Below are 20,225 nucleotides of genomic sequence, written 5' to 3'. Positions count from 1 at the left end.
ACATGTAAATAAAACAAAAACAGGAATATGTGACCCTAAAAAGGACAGACTGGTCAATCATAACTTAGGTTCAACGATAGAAATGCCAATCTGAACACTAAGCGTATCCGGACCAAAAGAAACGTGTGAACAGAACTACAGGCATGAACTAAGTATCTTACAGTTCCAGATATTTTAGCATACCTACTACATCAATCCAACAGTTCTGTACTCGCCACCAATTTTTGCCATGCCACTGAAAATCAAACAGGAACGTGTTCTCAGCTTCAGTGTAGTGTCCAGTTCGGTCCAGACTCTCCTGTGAACTCAGAAGTTCACCTCTGTATTAAAGAACAAAATCACCTCTGAAAAAAGCTCCAGTGGTGAAAACTCCACGCCCTGAAGAGGAGAAATACATTAGCTTCAGTTTCTTTAATGTCAAATATTATTTTGATTCTTACTAAAAGTTCTCTACCATATGATGTACATTATATGATGTAGAAGGGAAATTACTGAAGGAAAATAGTCAGCCAGGCTAATCTCAAAGCATGCTTTGCTTTTAAAATTACATACATTTTCTTACACAAACAATATGATCATGGCTATATATTGTTTAGAACAGAGTGCCGCAGTGATGATGTATTTTTACAGGCCAACCCGGTAGTTCACCTCACCTAGTTCCCTCCACAAAAACCTTATAGGATTTTAGAACCCTATAGAAAATCCATATCCTTGTGTAATATATATAATGTTTCTACATTCTTGTAATGTATGTTTGACTGATTGTGTGCCTTTATAAGTAAATCAGGTTAATGACGTCAAAAGCAAACCATATGTGTATCTGACTTTGTGTATTTCATATGTCATGTCACTTGTGATGTTAAATAAAGCCCAAGAGTATTCCAGAATACCAGTGGGAATCTTACAGACTCATATTCTCCTCTCATCCAGTATCGGATGCAGGATTTTGACTGTACCACCTCTGCATGAGATGAGAACACATTTTAAGAGTTTCTTGGGTAGAGAAAACGCTTGCTCTCTCTGGATGTGCTTAAATCCACAATAAGGACACTTTCCTGTCACACATCACACATGCTCACTTCAATAAGCCACAGAACACAGGTTAAAGGGATAGTTTACCCAAAAATGAAATTTCTGTCAGTAATTACTCACCCTCATGTTGTTCCAAACCCGTAAAACCTTCGTTCATCTTCGGAACACAAATTAAGATATTTTTGATGAAATCTGAGAGCTGGATCACTCCTCCATAGACTTCCAAGGGACTGAAACTTGTTGGCCCAGAAAAGTTATTAAAGAGATCATTAATATAGTCCAAGTGACTACAGTGGCTCAGTCTTAAGTTTATCAAGCGACGAGAATACTTTTTGTGCGCAAAAAATAAATAAAAATAATGACTTTATTCCACTATTCATTTCCTTCTCTTTGGGCCACGAGTTTTTTCACGTAGTAAAACTGTGCAGTGCGTCTGTGTTGCACGTCACATGCATCACACACATGACCAGCGTCGACCAATAGTGAGCCTACGTGGTGACGTGCAACACAGACCCACTGCGCAGTTTTACTACGTGAACTCACTCGTGGCCCAGATAGAAGGAAATGAATAGTGGAATAAAGTCATTATTTTTGTTGTTTTTTGCACACAAAAAGTATTCTCGTCGCTTGATAAACTTAAGACTGAGCCACTGTAGTCACTTGAACTATATTAACGATCTCTTTTATAACTTTTCTGGGCCAACAAGTTTCAGGCCCTTGGAAGCCTATGGAGGAGTGATCCAGCTCTCAGATTTCATCAAAAATATCTTAATTTGTGTTCCGAAGATGAACGAAGGTCTTACGGGTTTGGAACAACATAGACAAAATCTAGCTGTGTCGATTGGTTTATGCTTATGCCATTTATGATTACCTTAGTCTGCGTTTACATGACCACCAGAACTGTTGGCTTATTATGCATAATTGGGTTATGTATGTGCAAATAAACATTGACTTTGGGTTGATGGAACCAGAAGTGCAAAAATGCAACTGCTTTGTTTTACTGTACGACGTACACACCTCCGCCGACTTGAGCTTCCAAAGTTACCGGAAGTCATTCATTTTCAATGGAAGCTGGCTTCTCTCAGCTGCAAGGAGCATCAAATTCCTTGGCATGGCGTTTTGAGCGACTAGAGCATCAATCTGAAAGTTGAAGTAGCTCAACTTTATGGTAATGAGCTATGTTCAGCGGCAAGCAGCAGCAAAACACCAGCAACCAATCGGAATATAGACGTCCTTCGCGCTGGCTGATTCCGGAGAAACATACGATGTAAACTTTCGTTCCTACCAAAACATTAGTTCTATCAACACGCTATCAAACTGTGTCCAGCCTGAAGTTCCGCTGGACGTACCTCTCGTCATCGAGCTGCAGCTGCTGCACCAGCCGGTGATACTCTCTGAATTGATAACGGCCCTGGAGGGTTTCATGAACCCAAAATCTCCGAGTCCGATGTTTTCTCAAGCAGCACCAAACACAACAACTTCACGATTATCCGACAGTGATACACATTTGAGAATGAGCTCAACTTATTTGAAATATTTACGAGCGCTTGTTTTAAGCGGGAATGCAATTAATTTGCTCACGGTAACACCAATTTGACCAATTACATTAAAGTAAATATAATATTAATATAACAATAATAGCTATTCTTTTCTTCCCAAACAAATGTGACCAAAACGGTTATAATAATTCTGTCATTATAAATGGTTTCTTCAGTGTATTGCTTGTTTTTTCTGTTTATTACATTTTATGTTGTGACACTTCTCTTCTCCATGCTATGTCAGAGCGGCCAAAGCGTCAACAAGCTTCCCCGTACTTTTTGACAAGCGTCCTTGACAGGGCGGCCAGAGCTTCTTTGCAGTTCAAGTCGGCGGCGGTGTGTACGTACAGTAAGGGCTCATGCCAGCATAACTCTATTCAGGTATCTGGACTGCACAATAAAAAATATATATATTTATAAAGTACTGTTTAACTTGTGGCCTAACAACCATATGACTTGCCTTACATTAAATTCTCAGTTTTGTAGATTAACATTATTACTAGGGCTGGGCGATAAAATGATAATGATAATTATCACGATATAATTTCTCGATAAAACGATATCCAGAGTTCAATAAATGTTCGATAATGTTTATGCGCCAAAAGCGGAACCGAACTCATTTGACCCGCGCGCCACACGGACCGTTTATCCGCTCGGCTCAAAGTCCAAACGGCAGCGCAGCATGACTCGCGAGCTCACTAGAGCAGATGAGTTTACTCTGATCGGTCTCTGTCATCAGATCCAGTGAGAAGCGCTTGACTTCAGCCAAGAACACACGTTTCAGTGATTTAAACCAGTTTAAAGGCCGATTAAACCGCGCTGACAAACAGGAGAAACACTGTGGTCAGTCAGAAGGCTTCTTTGTCTACAAATTCCCACCATTTACTACGGATTTACTGTAACGTTAGCCTAATAATATTAACTGCACCATGAAATGTGGGATATACAGTATTGTTCAAAATAATAGCAGTACAATGTGACTAACCAGAATAATCAAGGTTTTTTGTATATTTTTTTATTGCTACGTGGCAAACAAGTTACCAGTAGGTTCAGTAGATTCTCAGAAAACAAATGAGACCCAGCATTCATGATATGCACGCTCTTAAGGCTGTGCAATTGGGCAATTAGTTGAATTAGTTGAAAGGGGTGTGTTCAAAAAAATAGCAGTGTGGCATTCAATCACTGAGGTCATCAATTTTGTGAAGAAACAGGTGTGAATCAGGTGGCCCCTATTTAAGGATGAAGCCAACACTTGTTGAACATGCATTTGAAAGCTGAGGAAAATGGGTCGTTCAAGACATTGTTCAGAAGAACAGCGTACTTTGATTAAAAAGTTGATTAGAGAGGGGAAAACCTATAAAGAAGTGCAAAAAATGATAGGCTGTTCAGCTAAAATGATCTCCAATGCCTTAAAATGGAGAGCAAAACCAGAGAGACGTGGAAGAAAACGGAAGACAACCATCAAAATGGATAGAAGAATAACCAGAATGGCAAAGGCTCAGCCAATGATCACCTCCAGGAAGATCAAAGACAGTCTGGAGTTACCTGTAAGTACTGTGACAGTTAGAAGACGTCTGTGTGAAGCTAATCTATTTTCAAGAATCCCCCGCAAAGTCCCTCTGTTAAAAAAAAGGCATGTGCAGAAGAGGTTACAATTTGCCAAAGAACACATCAACTGGCCTAAAGAGAAATGGAGGAACATTTTGTGGACTGATGAGAGTAAAATTGTTCTTTTTGGGTCCAAGGGCCACAGGCAGTTTGTGAGACGACCCCCAAACTCTGAATTCAAGCCACAGTACACAGTGAAGACAGTGAAGCATGGAGGTGCCAGCATCATGATATGGGCATGTTTCTCCTACTATGGTGTTGGGCCTATTTATCGCATACCAGGGATCATGGATCAGTTTGCATATGTTAAAATACTTGAAGAGGTCATGTTGCCCTATGCTGAAGAGGACATGCCCTTGAAATGGTTGTTTCAACAAGACAATGACCCAAAACACACTAGTAAACGGGCAAAGTCTTGGTTCCAAACCAACAAAATTAATGTTATGGAGTGGCCAGCCCAATCTCCAGACCTTAATCCAATTGAGAACTTGTGGGGTGATATCAAAAATGCTGTTTCTGAAGCAAAACCAAGAAATGTGAATGAATTGTGGAATGTTGTTAAAGAATCATGGAGTGGAATAACAGCTGAGAGGTGCCACAAGTTGGTTGACTCCTTGCCACACAGATGTCAAGCAGTTTTAAAAAACTGTGGTCATACAACTAAATATTAGTTTAGTGATTCACAGGATTGCTAAATCCCAGAAAAAAAAAATGTTTGTACAAAATAGTTTTGAGTTTGTACAGTCAAAGGTAGACACTGCTATTTTTTTGAACACACCCCTTTCAACTAATTGCCCAATTGCACAGCCTTAAGAGCGTGCATATCATGAATGCTGGGTCTTGTTTGTTTTCTGACAATCTACTGAACCTACTGGTAACTTGTTTGCCACGTAGCAATAAAAAATATACTAAAAACCTTGATTATTCTGGTTAGTCACATTGTACTGCTATTATTTTGAACAATACTGTACATATTGGATTGTTTTATTTTATTACAGTTGTTTTCAGTCGCAAACAAGCATTTGTCCAAGCAGTTGTCATATTTTCAAAACTCTAAACACAATTAGCACAGCATCTGTCTATTGTGGCCATACCATTCACACATTTCATGTCGTTTTTACACAATATGGAGTCATTGAACACATTTCCACAATGCTTACATTTTCTGAACAGACAAGCTATACCTCCCAACAAAATTATGGATCGTTTTTGTAGTATTTACAAATGTTAACACACAACATCCCACAATAGCAAAAACAATGTTCCAAACCTTAGATACAGTACAAAAAAATCTGCTTCTGCAATGATATCAGTTCAAAAACAATTTATCTTAGCTGATTTATGTTGTGTAAATTGGGCCAACCACAGCTGATTCCAATCTGGCTTAGACTCAATTGCAGGGGTTATTTTTTTTATTACACTGACACTTATACAATACAGTAAAAGGAGGACTTTGAAGAGTAATATTTTTGGAAACAGAAACAGAAAAAGACAAACACTAATGTATGGACGAGGAAGAGTAAGAGCAAGGGCCCAGTGAGAGGAGCAGGAGCAGTGAACAGTGAGAAGAGCAGGAGCAGTGAGAGATGCAGTGAGAGGAGCAGTGAGAGAAGCAGTGAGAGAAGCAGTGAGAGAAGCAGTGAGAGAAGCAGGAGCAGTGAGAGATGCAGTGAGGGGAGCAGGAGCAGTGAGAGGAGCGGGAGCAGGAGCAGTGAGAGGAGCAGTGAGAGGAGCAGTGAGAGATGCAGTGAGAGATGCAGTGAGAGGAGCAGTGAGAGAAGCAGGAGCAGTGAGAGATGCAGTGAGGGGAGCAGGAGCAGTGAGAGATGCAGTGAGAGATGCAGTGAGAGGAGCAGTGAGAGAAGCAGGAGCAGTGAGAGATGCAGTGAGAGAAGCAGGAGCAGTGAGAGATGCAGTGAGGGGAGCAGGAGCAGTGAGAGATGCAGTGAGAGATGCAGTGAGAGGAGCAGTGAGAGAAGCAGGAGCAGTGAGAGATGCAGTGAGAGGAGCAGTGAGAGATGCAGTGAGAGGAGCAGGAGCAGTCAGAGATGCAGTGAGAGGAGCAGTGAGAGATGCAGTGAGAGGAGCAGTGAGAGATGCAGTGAGAGGAGCAGTGAGAGGAGCGGGAGCAGTGAACAGTGAGAGGAGCAGTGAGAGGAGCAGTGAGAGATGCAGTGAGAGGAGCAGGAGCAGTCATAGATGCAGTGAGAGGAGCAGTGAGAGATGCAGTGAGAGGAGCAGTGAGAGGAGCGGGAGCAGTGAACAGTGAGAGGAGCAGTGAGAGGAGCAGTGAGAGATGCAGTGAGAGATGCAGTGAGAGGAGCAGTGAGAGATGCAGTGAGAGATGCAGTGAGAGATGCAGTGAGAGATGCATTGAGAGATTGTTTTTATTTTAAACCCCCCCCCCCCTTTTTTTATTCTGGGCTTTTTTCTGTTGTTGTTTTTTTGTTCAGAATGCTCTTATGTGTTTCATGGATATTTTGTTCACTGTAAGCAATACTGTCAAACCTTTTCTGTTCTATCATACCGTGTTTCTACTGTACCTCCTGCAGTAAACTGTAAAGGAAAAATAGCTTTTTACTGGAATGCTTTTGAATGTGAACATTACTGTACATTTGGACATACAGTTCCTAACCAAGAAATTTAGTGTAAAACAGTGAATTGCATGTTTTGCATGCAAATACCTGTAAAACTGAGACTGAAAAGTCTATGCAGTTTTTGTAATGTCAACAATAGCCAATATTCTGAAACCTGGTGTACTTTGATTGACTGCATGTACCTTTTGAGGTGAAAACAAGTGTTATTCTTTGACAGAATAATTTAATTTTGAGTCAGATTTCCAGTGTTTTGGTAAAGTTGGTGTGTGCAGAGAAAGATGTGTTCTATTTTGAAATGAAGATTTAGTATAAATTTAACAAAATGTGTTTTTGAGAAAAAAATTATCCATTTGGCTAATTGTGTTTTGTAGGTGTTAGTCTGTGATAAGAGTTTAGAAAAAGTATCTGAAGTATGGTTAAGCCCTTGTTAGCGATTGAAAAAAACTGTAATGTAGACAATGTATTAAAGGATTAATAAAATAGTTACAGTATTTGGTTTTGTGGTTATCATGATCTAAATGCATGATACTGGATGACCAATGGTTAATTTTAATAAAACTCAAACAGTCAGAATATTACATTTTACCAAATAAAATTGAGGTCGTTTTAAAAGATGTTACTGTTTTTGTTAATGAACATAAATTTTAGATAGTAAATCTGCTCCTAACTGAATCTAATACTGCTGCAAATCATTGTCAAATATGCATTTTGAGACAAAATATATCTAATATTAATATTGCTGCCTGCACTGTAAACTGTGCTGAAGATCCGTGCCATCAAAGTCAGGCAACACAAACCTGTTTCAAGACTTGAAACAATATCCCCCATTAGCACATCCAGGAACTAAGAAATACATTTTCCAATAAATATATTTATTTTGTTAAGGAAAAATAACAAATGTTTGAATGTTCTACCTCAGATTTGTGAAATGTTCACCTGTTTGGCAAGTGTTTGTCATGATATGTTCTGACAATAAAGAGTAGTTTAAAACCACAATTAATGCTCTGGTTTCTACAACTTTCACTTAGGAGCAAATATCTGCCTTTAAACTTGAAAGAAATAAAGATTTGACATTTATTGTGATAATTATCGATATCGACTAATATAAAACAATTATCGTGCTAACTTTTTTGCCATATCCCCCAGCCCTAGTTATTAGTTACTAAACTGCTTAGTCATTTATACTTGCCTTTATATTTGCTGATGAACTGCTCTCGAAGCCCAGGCTTGTCAGTTTTACAGGTAATGTGATGATGCTCAGCGTCCTGCAGAGGTTTCCTACGTCTTTTATTTCCCAGCATGGCGACTTTCTTTCTTGAAATGACTGGAAAAAATAAATACAAATAAATATAAGGTGAATGAAATAAACAAGCATATTTCAAAAAATCCTGTTGATCTTACTGGAATTGTTCACCAAAAACACACATAATTAACATACTAACCCTCATATCCAAACCGGTGTTGTGTTTTTCTGTGGAACAAATCTTTATATTATATATATTTTTTTTTTAAATGGAAATGTCATTAATGCCAAAAACCATTGGTTCTTGTGTGTCTTGTAACCACAATTGATGTCAATCTATATTTGATTTAAGAGCTAAAGTATATGGGAGATTTTCAGTCAATAACCAGCTAGATTTATATGGACTATTTTTAATGTGCTTTTTGTCTGCTTTGGAGCTTGAAACAAAATACAAATATTATAAAGTATCAATTCATGGTCATTGTGCAAAAAAATCTCAGTGAAGATAAATTATTAAAATAAAACATTCCACTAAAAAACCAATTCGGGCGCAAATAATGTAATAATGTATTACATAAAATATAATATATAAAATAATGATATTAAAAAATGAGAATGAATTATTTCAAATTACTGTTGATATTTTACAACACTTTTGAGAAAAACAATGATTTAGTAAACTACCACTGACTCGGTTGTCTTGATTACTTTGTAGAACCTAAAGTACTATTATATGAAAAATAACAAAATTATATTTAATAGTCAATTTTATATATACAATTTGTTTTCATTATTGCAACAAATCATCAAATGACACAGGCTTAGAAGCAAACTCAAATACAATCGAGAAGTAAATAAAACCCTATTACAAAAAAAATAATTAAACCACTAAAATAAACATACATCGTACTATATTTCATATTACACAATGTATTTAGTTATCATGCATTTTCAGGACAAGTCTTGATCTCACCTTTCCTCCTGGTGGGTTGTTTGTCGTCTGTTTCGCGCGTTCCATCGTCACGTGTCTGCATTTCCCGGGAAAACACCACCGTCGCTGACTTGCGTAAATTACGTAGTTACGTATTTGGATTTCACGTTGAAATTGTGACTACATTTATTTGGCCTAATAGAAAATTATCTGGTGGCAATGATATTTGTTTTAACCACAGTACTGTTTCTTCAAACTTAAAAAAAAATGTGATGAAGTTAGTCTTTCTAGTGGACAGAGCACATGATCACTTTTTAACCGAGCACCCACCTCAAACTACGAACCAGTGCGCATGTCCGTACAAGCACTGGTTTAAAAGAGCAAAAAGTACCCGGTGTGCACTTATTTTTATAAAATAACACCACATCATAAAGTTTTTAAGAGAATTACAAATAAGAATATTCAAAACGTGCAGGTCTGCTGTAAACTAGAGCTCACAAGACTTTTGTTAGTTCATTCATTCATCTCATCTGCAGCGAGTCAGTCAGAGACAGTGCTGTGGGGGAAGGGCGCGCGCGCGATCAGAGAGTGCTGTGGGGGAAGGGCGCGCGCGCGATCAGAGAGTGTTGTGGGGGAAGGGCGGCTGATCACAGTATGAGCAGCAGAAGCAGATCTCAGCTAGGGCTAGGGCTAGGGCTATAGTTGAAAATCAAAGTAAGAACTAATAAATCTGTAAACAAACATTTAAACGTGCCAGCTTAATTCATGATTCTTTTAAACACTTTTGTTCTTTTGTATGACTATAACTGCTCTCTCTCTCTCTCAAATACAGATAATTCAGAGACATTTTCATTCAATACATGCACTAATGTTTGTACAAGAATAAAGTTCAAAATAAGCCTAAATACCAGTGAAGTGGGGTCTATCGCAACTACATGAAAAGAGCTTTTACTGTTATAAAGAACAGATGTGATCCTTAGTGGAACTGAAGGTGTGAGAAGAAACATGAAACACACTTGATAATTGTCAAGCAGTGTACTCTGCCAATCGTGGATTAGCTGTGTCATCATCAGAGCTCGTGAGTCGCTCTAGAGAATCTGCTCTGGCTGAGTCCTCCTGCTCTCCAATCACTCTAGTTGTACTCTGTTGCCTTATGGCACAGTCACGGGCGTCGCTGTCTGAAGTCAGACACAAGTACTAACCGTCAAGAACTGCTCAAGTTAGCAGCTGATCGTTCTGTGCAGCACTGCATGAAGTCCAACAAGCCTAATGCTCTCCTCCCCTCCCTCTTTACGTCCCCTTTACATTCTCTCCTCCCTCTTTACATTCTCTCCTCCCTCTTTACGTCCCCGTTACATTCTCTCCTCCCTCTTTACGTCCCCTTTACATTCTCTCCTCCCTCTTTACAGTCTCTCCTCCCTCTTTACGTCCATGTTACATTCTCTCCTCCCTCTTTACATTCTCTCCTCCCTCTTTACGTCCCCTTTACATTCTCTCCTCCCTCTTTACATTCTCTCCTCCCTCTTTACATTCTCTCCTCCCTTTACATTCTCTCCTCCCTCTTTACGTCCCCTTTACATTCTCTCCTCCCTCTTTACATTCTCTCCTCCCTCTTTACGTCCCCTTTACATTCTCTCCTCCCTCTTTACATTCTCTCCTCCCTCTTTACGTCCCCGTTACATTCTCTCCTCCCTCTTTACATTCTCTCCTCCCTCTTTACGTCCCCTTTACATTCTCTCCTCCCTCTTTACGTCCCCGTTACATTCTCTCCTCCCTCTTTACATTATCTCCTCCCTCTTTACGTCCCCTTTACATTCTCTCCTCCCTCTTTACATTCTCTCCTCCCTCTTAACGTCCCCTTTACATTCTCTCCTCCCTCTTTACGTCCCTGTTACATTCTCTCCTCCCTCTTTACATACCCGTTACATTCTCTCCTCCATCTTTACGTCCCCTTTACATTATCTCCTCCCTCTTTATGTCCGTTACAATCTCTCCTCCCTCTTTACATACTCTCCTCCCTCTTTACGTCCCCTTTACATTATCTCCTCCCTCTTTATGTCCGTTACAATCTCTCCTCCCTCTTTACATTCTCTCCTCCCTCTTTACGTCCCCTTTACATTCTCTCCTCCCTCTTTACATTCTCTCCTCCCTCTTAACGTCCTCTTTACATTCTCTCCTCCCTCTTTACATCCCCGTTACATTCTCTCCTCCCTCTTTACGTCCCAGTTACATTCTCTCCTCCCTCTTTACGTCCCCTTAACATTCTCTCCTCCCTCTTTACATTCTCTCCTCCCTCTTTACGTCCCCTTTACATTCTCTCCTCCCTCTTTACGTCCCCTTTACATTCTGTCCCTCTTTACATTCTCTCCTCCCTCTTTACGTCCCCTTTACATTCTCTCCTCCCTCTTTACGTCCCAGTTACATTCTCTCCTCCCTCTTTACGTCCCCTTTACATTCTCTCCTCCCTCTTTACGTCCCCGTTACATTCTCTCCTCCCTCTTTACATTATCTCCTCCCTCTTTACGCCCTCTTTACATTCTCTCCTCCCTCTTTACGTCCCCTTTACATTCTCTCCTCCCTCTTTACGTCCCAGTTACATTCTCTCCTCCCTCTTTACGTCCCCTTTACATTCTCTCCTCCCTCTTTACGTCCCCTTTACATTCTCTCCTCCCTCTTTACGTCCCCTTTACATGCTCTCCTCCCTCTTTACGTCCCCTTTACATTCTCTCCTCCCTCTTTACGTCCCAGTTACATTCTCTCCTCCCTCTTTACATCCCCTTTACATTCTCTCCTCCCTCTTTACGTCCCCTTTACATTCTCTCCTCCCTCTTTACGTCCCCTTTACATGCTCTTCTACTTTACGTCCTTTAACGTCCCCCTTTACATTCTCTCTTCCCGCTTTACGTTTGTATTTAGGCTTATGTTGAACTTTATTCTTGTACAAACAGACACTGTATCAAGCAGTGCATGTATTGAATGAAAATGTCTCCGAAATATCTGTGTATTTGGAAAATAATGCATTTTTTCTACTTCAGCTGTGGTAAAGTATGCAAACAGCGCGAGCGTCTCTTAATTTTAATGTCTACACCTTTATCTTAATTTCTTTTAATTTAGCTCCATTTCTTACGAAAAGAGCATAATGTGCAAAGTGTTGAAGTGTTTGTGCCTCCCTACAAACCACCCTTTCTTTTAGGAGTCATGATCCTGTTCCGCACATAATTTTTCACACCAGTCCATGTTCGCTGCTTCAAAGCTTCTGGCTCTGCATCACTACGGGAAGCAGAAAGTGTCTGACATCACATCTCAGTTTTCAGCTTCTCTAGTCTGCACACAGCAACTCTCACCAATCGGTTACATCCAGCCATAGCCCATGTCCAGCACAGCTATTCACTCTTCCCTTTTTTATCATCTTTACATTCTCCCCTCCCTCTATGACAGAAATATCAAAAAGTTTAACATGACATTTCATCCAACTATATTGTAACTGAACAAAGAAAATTGACCCTTACTTATCCTCTACTTCTTCATTAACCTTCTTATACTCTAACTTTTCACTATATATTCTGTTTTATTCCATCCACAAAATATTTCTACACCTTTATCCTCATTTCTTTTAATTTAGCTCCATTTCCTACAAAAAGAGCATAATGTGCAAAGTGTTGAAGTGTTTGTCCCTCCCTACAAACCACCCTTTCTTTTAAGAGTCGTGATCCTGTTCCGCACATAATTTTTCACACCAGTCCATGTTCGCTGCGTAAAGCTTCTGGCTCTGCGTGAATGCATCTTTCACAGTCTTGCTTACCAGGAACTTTGCATGTCTTGATGAAACTCATCATGTGTCTCTCTACTGCTTTTACCTCACTGTCCTCCCATTTCTTTTTTGGAGCATTTGAAGAACCTATGAAATAATTAAAAAGTAAATTCTCATTACACATTCTCATTACAACTAAATCGGTGAGTAAAGAGCAAATCAAGACTGTGTTCCCAATGCATCATTTTTTTTTTTAATTTGTCTGGATATTGCTGCATGGAGCCAATTCATGTTTATTTGATTATTGTTGTTTGTGCAATGTAGAGATTTTTCTTACCTTGATCCTCCTGTGAAACAGCTTGTTCAGATTGAACAGGTTGATCAGTCTGTACTGGTGCTGGTGCTGATGTCTGAGAGAGGTCACTGGAATCCTCCTCATCACTTGACATGGAATCACCTTGGGCCTCAAGTTGCTCTTAATAATTAATTAACGAAAAATGAACACTTTATTGCTTATACCTAGTATCTGTGACATGAATATATACATTGTTTTGCAAATATGTACAGCACAGATACACACAGAGCATGTATACTCATACCATTTGGGTCGATTTCAATGTCATCAAGTTTCTTTCCTTTGTAGTCAGACAGTGTTCCTTTCTCCATGGCCATTAGGACTTTACTCATTTTTGCCAGCTGCAGTGTTCCCTCTGGTAACCGATAATACTGTCTGTGGATTCTGATATCGTGACCAAGGAAATCAGCCAGTTGGTCTGCTTCATTCTCATTAAGGTTAAGAATTTTAGACATGGTTGCTATGTGTTTCCTAAGCCTAGTTGATGACAGTGCTTCAGGGTTCTTTATGCCACATTCGCAAGCAGCTTTGTTGATGCACTCTCCTCCTCTGTAGGCAGGTGAGGATGATGAGGGCTGCACAGGCGAGGTTGAAGGTGATGTGGGTGACTTGGACTTTGGAGTGGCTACAGAAAAAAAGAGACTGGCCGCCTGGCCCACACGAAAACAAGGATAAATATCTGAAGGGCCTTAAATGTAGTCACACAATGCTGATGTTGTTAACATTAACAATTTGAGAACAAAGTATAGTTTGCACGGTTTGATGTGATATGATAATTGATAAGCGATTGTTAAATTTAAAGGTGGGGTATGTAATTCTCTTTTTTGTCCATTTTTTCAAAATCACTTGAAATCCTATTCCTAACCCACTTACAGCCACTGAGTTAGAAGCACTGAAATGAAAAGTAAGCAATTTAATCATCTGTGGAACAGGCAGGACTCGAAAAAACTCCAGCCAATCATTTCCAAAACTACCTAGAATCATTAGACAGTAACTGCATCAATCAAACGGTCGTACCATACCCCCTCCCCCATCATGTCCATGTTCTTCGAATGGGTGGAGTCAAAGGAAAGAAGGTAAGACCATAGGAGTTGTGTATTTTCAAAATCTGCCGGCCGTTTTGCAAATCACATACCCCCACCTTTCATCAGCGCGATTCACTGCAATGCTTTTTTTCCCCTTAGTTGGTCAGAACAAAAGTGGATGTTACTTGTTCAGGTGTCATTTTCCAGTGAACATTCTTCTGTTGGTCATGACTCATACTTCCAAAAAGTATAATCGGTCATTGCAAATGACAGTATCCACACCGACGCGATGTGATTGACAGCAGCACGTTCTCCTCAAAACATTGGATTCATTCGCGCTGTGCCGTGTCAAAGCACAACCCATGTAAAGTTGATAGTTCCACGAATGACTGCAATTGCAGATTTCGAACAGAAATGGCGACAAAGACGAAAAACTAGGACTGCAGCGTTAAATAATTTCTTGTTTGTTTTTTTTTAATTGTGAGTACATAAATACATTTCAAATGACACGGGTGCTTGATGAAGTCGATATGCACCTACAAATCAACTTAAACCAAACCATTCTATGGTTTGCCAGCAATAAAGATATTTTCTATTTGAACACCTGAGCACCAGCTAATAGTGGTTGACTGTGCTGCGTGTTCATTATTTTGGGGGCGGAGCAATGAAGGGAGGGGTCTGTTTGTTTGGGTGTCGATTTCAAATATTAAGTGTTTCTCAGAAATCACTTATTGCATTTTTAACTAGCTGGCAGTAAACATCAGTAGATAGTTGTTGCATGTTTAAGAAGGTTACCGTTTTATTCCTTGATGTTCTTGATTTGCCTGACTGCTTATGAGGACCATTGCTGTTTACCTTGTCCAGTTCAGGAGAGGAAACAGAAGCTGCACAATGGGGCTAGATGTCAGAAAAGAAACCAGTGAATATCAAAATATCAGAATATTTGTAAAGGACAAAAAAACTTGTTAATGTTCATTCCTCTAGCTGTCCTATACTTTATATATCATTCCACACACAACTCTATGCTGAGAGAGTCAATAATATAGAATAATGATACAGATGTTTTAAAGTGGACTTACGGATTTATGCAGGCGCAAACTGCTGGCTGGCTTTTTATCAGTGGATTCTGCTGATGCTTTATTCAAAGGCTTGAGAAATATGAGACCACAATCACATGGTAACTAATCAGAATTAGAGTAAAAAATTATCATGAATTACTGATCAATCTCTTTAGCATTTTATTGATAGTACCTTGACTCGCCATGGCCAATCTGAGTCTCCATAATTGTAAGTGATTTCCTCTCCTGGTAGAATGTCTCGTACAGCAAACAGACACAGGTGAGGTTTTCTGCTCACTTCAACGGTTCTCATTTTGCAAGTAGGATTTCTGGTCTCATCGTTTGCAAGTCTTCCCAAAGACGAGTCTTCTTTAGATGCATCCATGCTATAAAAACATAAAATGAACACTCAATACTTATAATCTTAGTATATATGCTAGACATGTACAGTTATTTTTACAAGTGGTTCTGAACCCCAGTCCTGGGAACCCACCGCTCTGCATATGCTGTATGTCTGGTGTTTTAATCCACCTGATTGAGATGAGGAGTTCATCATCAGAACATGGCTCTATGAACTCATCTGAGTGCATCAGGTGAAGGAGACCTACAGAATCTGCAGAGGAGGGACCAGAACCACTGATCTATATGATAGTGTACTGCAATGTATGGTAATGTACAGCTCTCAGATAAAAGCATCTAAAAGTTACCATGTTGTTCTCTTTAGGGAATACAGGGGGAATTTTTTTTGATGACTCAAAGAAACTACACTCCGTACTCTATGTCAGTTCATGGTGAATTTGAAGTATTAGGGTGTGTTCACATCTGGCATGTTTTTTTAGACTGTTAATGTGGTTCATCTGAATAAATGTGAAAGCTGCTATTTGAAACCTGGTGCGACCAAACAAGCGGACCGAGACGCTGAAGAGAAGGGTCTCAGTTGGCTTCCAAATGAACTCTGGTGCAGTTCAAATGAAATATGAACATAACATGGACCAGAGACATGTAAATAAAACAAAAACAGGAATATGTGACCCTAAAAAGGACAGACTGGTCAATCATAACTTAGGTTCAACGATAGAAATGCCAATCTGAACACTAAGCGTATCCGGACCAAAAGAAACGTGTGAACAGAACTACAGGCATGAACTAAGTATCTTACAGTTCCAGATATTTTAGCATACCTACTACATCAATCCAACAGTTCTGTACTCGCCACCAATTTTTGCCATGCCACTGAAAATCAAACAGGAACGTGTTCTCAGCTTCAGTGTAGTGTCCAGTTCGGTCCAGACTCTCCTGTGAACTCAGAAGTTCACCTCTGTATTAAAGAACAAAATCACCTCTGAAAAAAGCTCCAGTGGTGAAAACTCCACGCCCTGAAGAGGAGAAATACATTAGCTTCAGTTTCTTTAATGTCAAATATTATTTTGATTCTTACTAAAAGTTCTCTACCATATGATGTACATTATATGATGTAGAAGGGAAATTACTGAAGGAAAATAGTCAGCCAGGCTAATCTCAAAGCATGCTTTGCTTTTAAAATTACATACATTTTCTTACACAAACAATATGATCATGGCTATATATTGTTTAGAACAGAGTGCCGCAGTGATGATGTATTTTTACAGGCCAACCCGGTAGTTCACCTCACCTAGTTCCCTCCACAAAAACCTTATAGGATTTTAGAACCCTATAGAAAATCCATATCCTTGTGTAATATATATAATGTTTCTACATTCTTGTAATGTATGTTTGACTGATTGTGTGCCTTTATAAGTAAATCAGGTTAATGACGTCAAAAGCAAACCATATGTGTATCTGACTTTGTGTATTTCATATGTCATGTCACTTGTGATGTTAAATAAAGCCCAAGAGTATTCCAGAATACCAGTGGGAATCTTACAGACTCATATTCTCCTCTCATCCAGTATCGGATGCAGGATTTTGACTGTACCACCTCTGCATGAGATGAGAACACATTTTAAGAGTTTCTTGGGTAGAGAAAACGCTTGCTCTCTCTGGATGTGCTTAAATCCACAATAAGGACACTTTCCTGTCACACATCACACATGCTCACTTCAATAAGCCACAGAACACAGGTTAAAGGGATAGTTTACCCAAAAATGAAATTTCTGTCAGTAATTACTCACCCTCATGTTGTTCCAAACCCGTAAAACCTTCGTTCATCTTCGGAACACAAATTAAGATATTTTTGATGAAATCTGAGAGCTGGATCACTCCTCCATAGACTTCCAAGGGACTGAAACTTGTTGGCCCAGAAAAGTTATTAAAGAGATCATTAATATAGTCCAAGTGACTACAGTGGCTCAGTCTTAAGTTTATCAAGCGACGAGAATACTTTTTGTGCGCAAAAAATAAATAAAAATAATGACTTTATTCCACTATTCATTTCCTTCTCTTTGGGCCACGAGTTTTTTCACGTAGTAAAACTGTGCAGTGCGTCTGTGTTGCACGTCACATGCATCACACACATGACCAGCGTCGACCAATAGTGAGCCTACGTGGTGACGTGCAACACAGACCCACTGCGCAGTTTTACTACGTGAACTCACTCGTGGCCCAGATAGAAGGAAATGAATAGTGGAATAAAGTCATTATTTTTGTTGTTTTTTGCACACAAAAAGTATTCTCGTCGCTTGATAAACTTAAGACTGAGCCACTGTAGTCACTTGAACTATATTAACGATCTCTTTTATAACTTTTCTGGGCCAACAAGTTTCAGGCCCTTGGAAGCCTATGGAGGAGTGATCCAGCTCTCAGATTTCATCAAAAATATCTTAATTTGTGTTCCGAAGATGAACGAAGGTCTTACGGGTTTGGAACAACATAGACAAAATCTAGCTGTGTCGATTGGTTTATGCTTATGCCATTTATGATTACCTTAGTCTGCGTTTACATGACCACCAGAACTGTTGGCTTATTATGCATAATTGGGTTATGTATGTGCAAATAAACATTGACTTTGGGTTGATGGAACCAGAAGTGCAAAAATGCAACTGCTTTGTTTTACTGTACGACGTACACACCTCCGCCGACTTGAGCTTCCAAAGTTACCGGAAGTCATTCATTTTCAATGGAAGCTGGCTTCTCTCAGCTGCAAGGAGCATCAAATTCCTTGGCATGGCGTTTTGAGCGACTAGAGCATCAATCTGAAAGTTGAAGTAGCTCAACTTTATGGTAATGAGCTATGTTCAGCGGCAAGCAGCAGCAAAACACCAGCAACCAATCGGAATATAGACGTCCTTCGCGCTGGCTGATTCCGGAGAAACATACGATGTAAACTTTCGTTCCTACCAAAACATTAGTTCTATCAACACGCTATCAAACTGTGTCCAGCCTGAAGTTCCGCTGGACGTACCTCTCGTCATCGAGCTGCAGCTGCTGCACCAGCCGGTGATACTCTCTGAATTGATAACGGCCCTGGAGGGTTTCATGAACCCAAAATCTCCGAGTCCGATGTTTTCTCAAGCAGCACCAAACACAACAACTTCACGATTATCCGACAGTGATACACATTTGAGAATGAGCTCAACTTATTTGAAATATTTACGAGCGCTTGTTTTAAGCGGGAATGCAATTAATTTGCTCACGGTAACACCAATTTGACCAATTACATTAAAGTAAATATAATATTAATATAACAATAATAGCTATTCTTTTCTTCCCAAACAAATGTGACCAAAACGGTTATAATAATTCTGTCATTATAAATGGTTTCTTCAGTGTATTGCTTGTTTTTTCTGTTTATTACATTTTATGTTGTGACACTTCTCTTCTCCATGCTATGTCAGAGCGGCCAAAGCGTCAACAAGCTTCCCCGTACTTTTTGACAAGCGTCCTTGACAGGGCGGCCAGAGCTTCTTTGCAGTTCAAGTCGGCGGCGGTGTGTACGTACAGTAAGGGCTCATGCCAGCATAACTCTATTCAGGTATCTGGACTGCACAATAAAAAATATATATATTTATAAAGTACTGTTTAACTTGTGGCCTAACAACCATATGACTTGCCTTACATTAAATTCTCAGTTTTGTAGATTAACATTATTACTAGGGCTGGGCGATAAAATGATAATGATAATTATCACGATATAATTTCTCGATAAAACGATATCCAGAGTTCAATAAATGTTCGATAATGTTTATGCGCCAAAAGCGGAACCGAACTCATTTGACCCGCGCGCCACACGGACCGTTTATCCGCTCGGCTCAAAGTCCAAACGGCAGCGCAGCATGACTCGCGAGCTCACTAGAGCAGATGAGTTTACTCTGATCGGTCTCTGTCATCAGATCCAGTGAGAAGCGCTTGACTTCAGCCAAGAACACACGTTTCAGTGATTTAAACCAGTTTAAAGGCCGATTAAACCGCGCTGACAAACAGGAGAAACACTGTGGTCAGTCAGAAGGCTTCTTTGTCTACAAATTCCCACCATTTACTACGGATTTACTGTAACGTTAGCCTAATAATATTAACTGCACCATGAAATGTGGGATATACAGTATTGTTCAAAATAATAGCAGTACAATGTGACTAACCAGAATAATCAAGGTTTTTTGTATATTTTTTTATTGCTACGTGGCAAACAAGTTACCAGTAGGTTCAGTAGATTCTCAGAAAACAAATGAGACCCAGCATTCATGATATGCACGCTCTTAAGGCTGTGCAATTGGGCAATTAGTTGAATTAGTTGAAAGGGGTGTGTTCAAAAAAATAGCAGTGTGGCATTCAATCACTGAGGTCATCAATTTTGTGAAGAAACAGGTGTGAATCAGGTGGCCCCTATTTAAGGATGAAGCCAACACTTGTTGAACATGCATTTGAAAGCTGAGGAAAATGGGTCGTTCAAGACATTGTTCAGAAGAACAGCGTACTTTGATTAAAAAGTTGATTAGAGAGGGGAAAACCTATAAAGAAGTGCAAAAAATGATAGGCTGTTCAGCTAAAATGATCTCCAATGCCTTAAAATGGAGAGCAAAACCAGAGAGACGTGGAAGAAAACGGAAGACAACCATCAAAATGGATAGAAGAATAACCAGAATGGCAAAGGCTCAGCCAATGATCACCTCCAG

The 20,225-nt window shown here is 39.6% G+C and overlaps 1 protein-coding gene across 1 annotated transcript; it reads right to left on the bottom strand.

Moving 5' to 3' along the window:
- Nucleotides 1–12,505: 12,505 nt before the first annotated feature.
- LOC127934550 (uncharacterized) lies at nucleotides 12,506–16,149 on the bottom strand. The gene is made up of 6 exons (XM_052532010.1): nucleotides 15,332–16,149; nucleotides 15,160–15,228; nucleotides 14,876–14,977; nucleotides 13,300–13,705; nucleotides 13,038–13,175; nucleotides 12,506–12,847 (listed from the first exon to the last, which is right to left on the bottom strand). Exons 1-6 carry the CDS (start codon nucleotides 15,521–15,523, stop codon nucleotides 12,681–12,683), a joined length of 1,074 nt encoding a protein of 357 aa, XP_052387970.1. The 5' UTR covers nucleotides 15,524–16,149; the 3' UTR covers nucleotides 12,506–12,680.
- Nucleotides 16,150–20,225: the final 4,076 nt, after the last annotated feature.

Source organism: Carassius gibelio, chromosome A18 (genome assembly GCF_023724105.1).
Source record: "Carassius gibelio isolate Cgi1373 ecotype wild population from Czech Republic chromosome A18, carGib1.2-hapl.c, whole genome shotgun sequence".
Classification (NCBI taxonomy): domain Eukaryota; kingdom Metazoa; phylum Chordata; class Actinopteri; order Cypriniformes; family Cyprinidae; genus Carassius; species Carassius gibelio.
The sequence above is the reverse complement of the archived record's forward strand: the minus strand, read 5'-3'. Positions and strand labels throughout refer to the sequence as shown.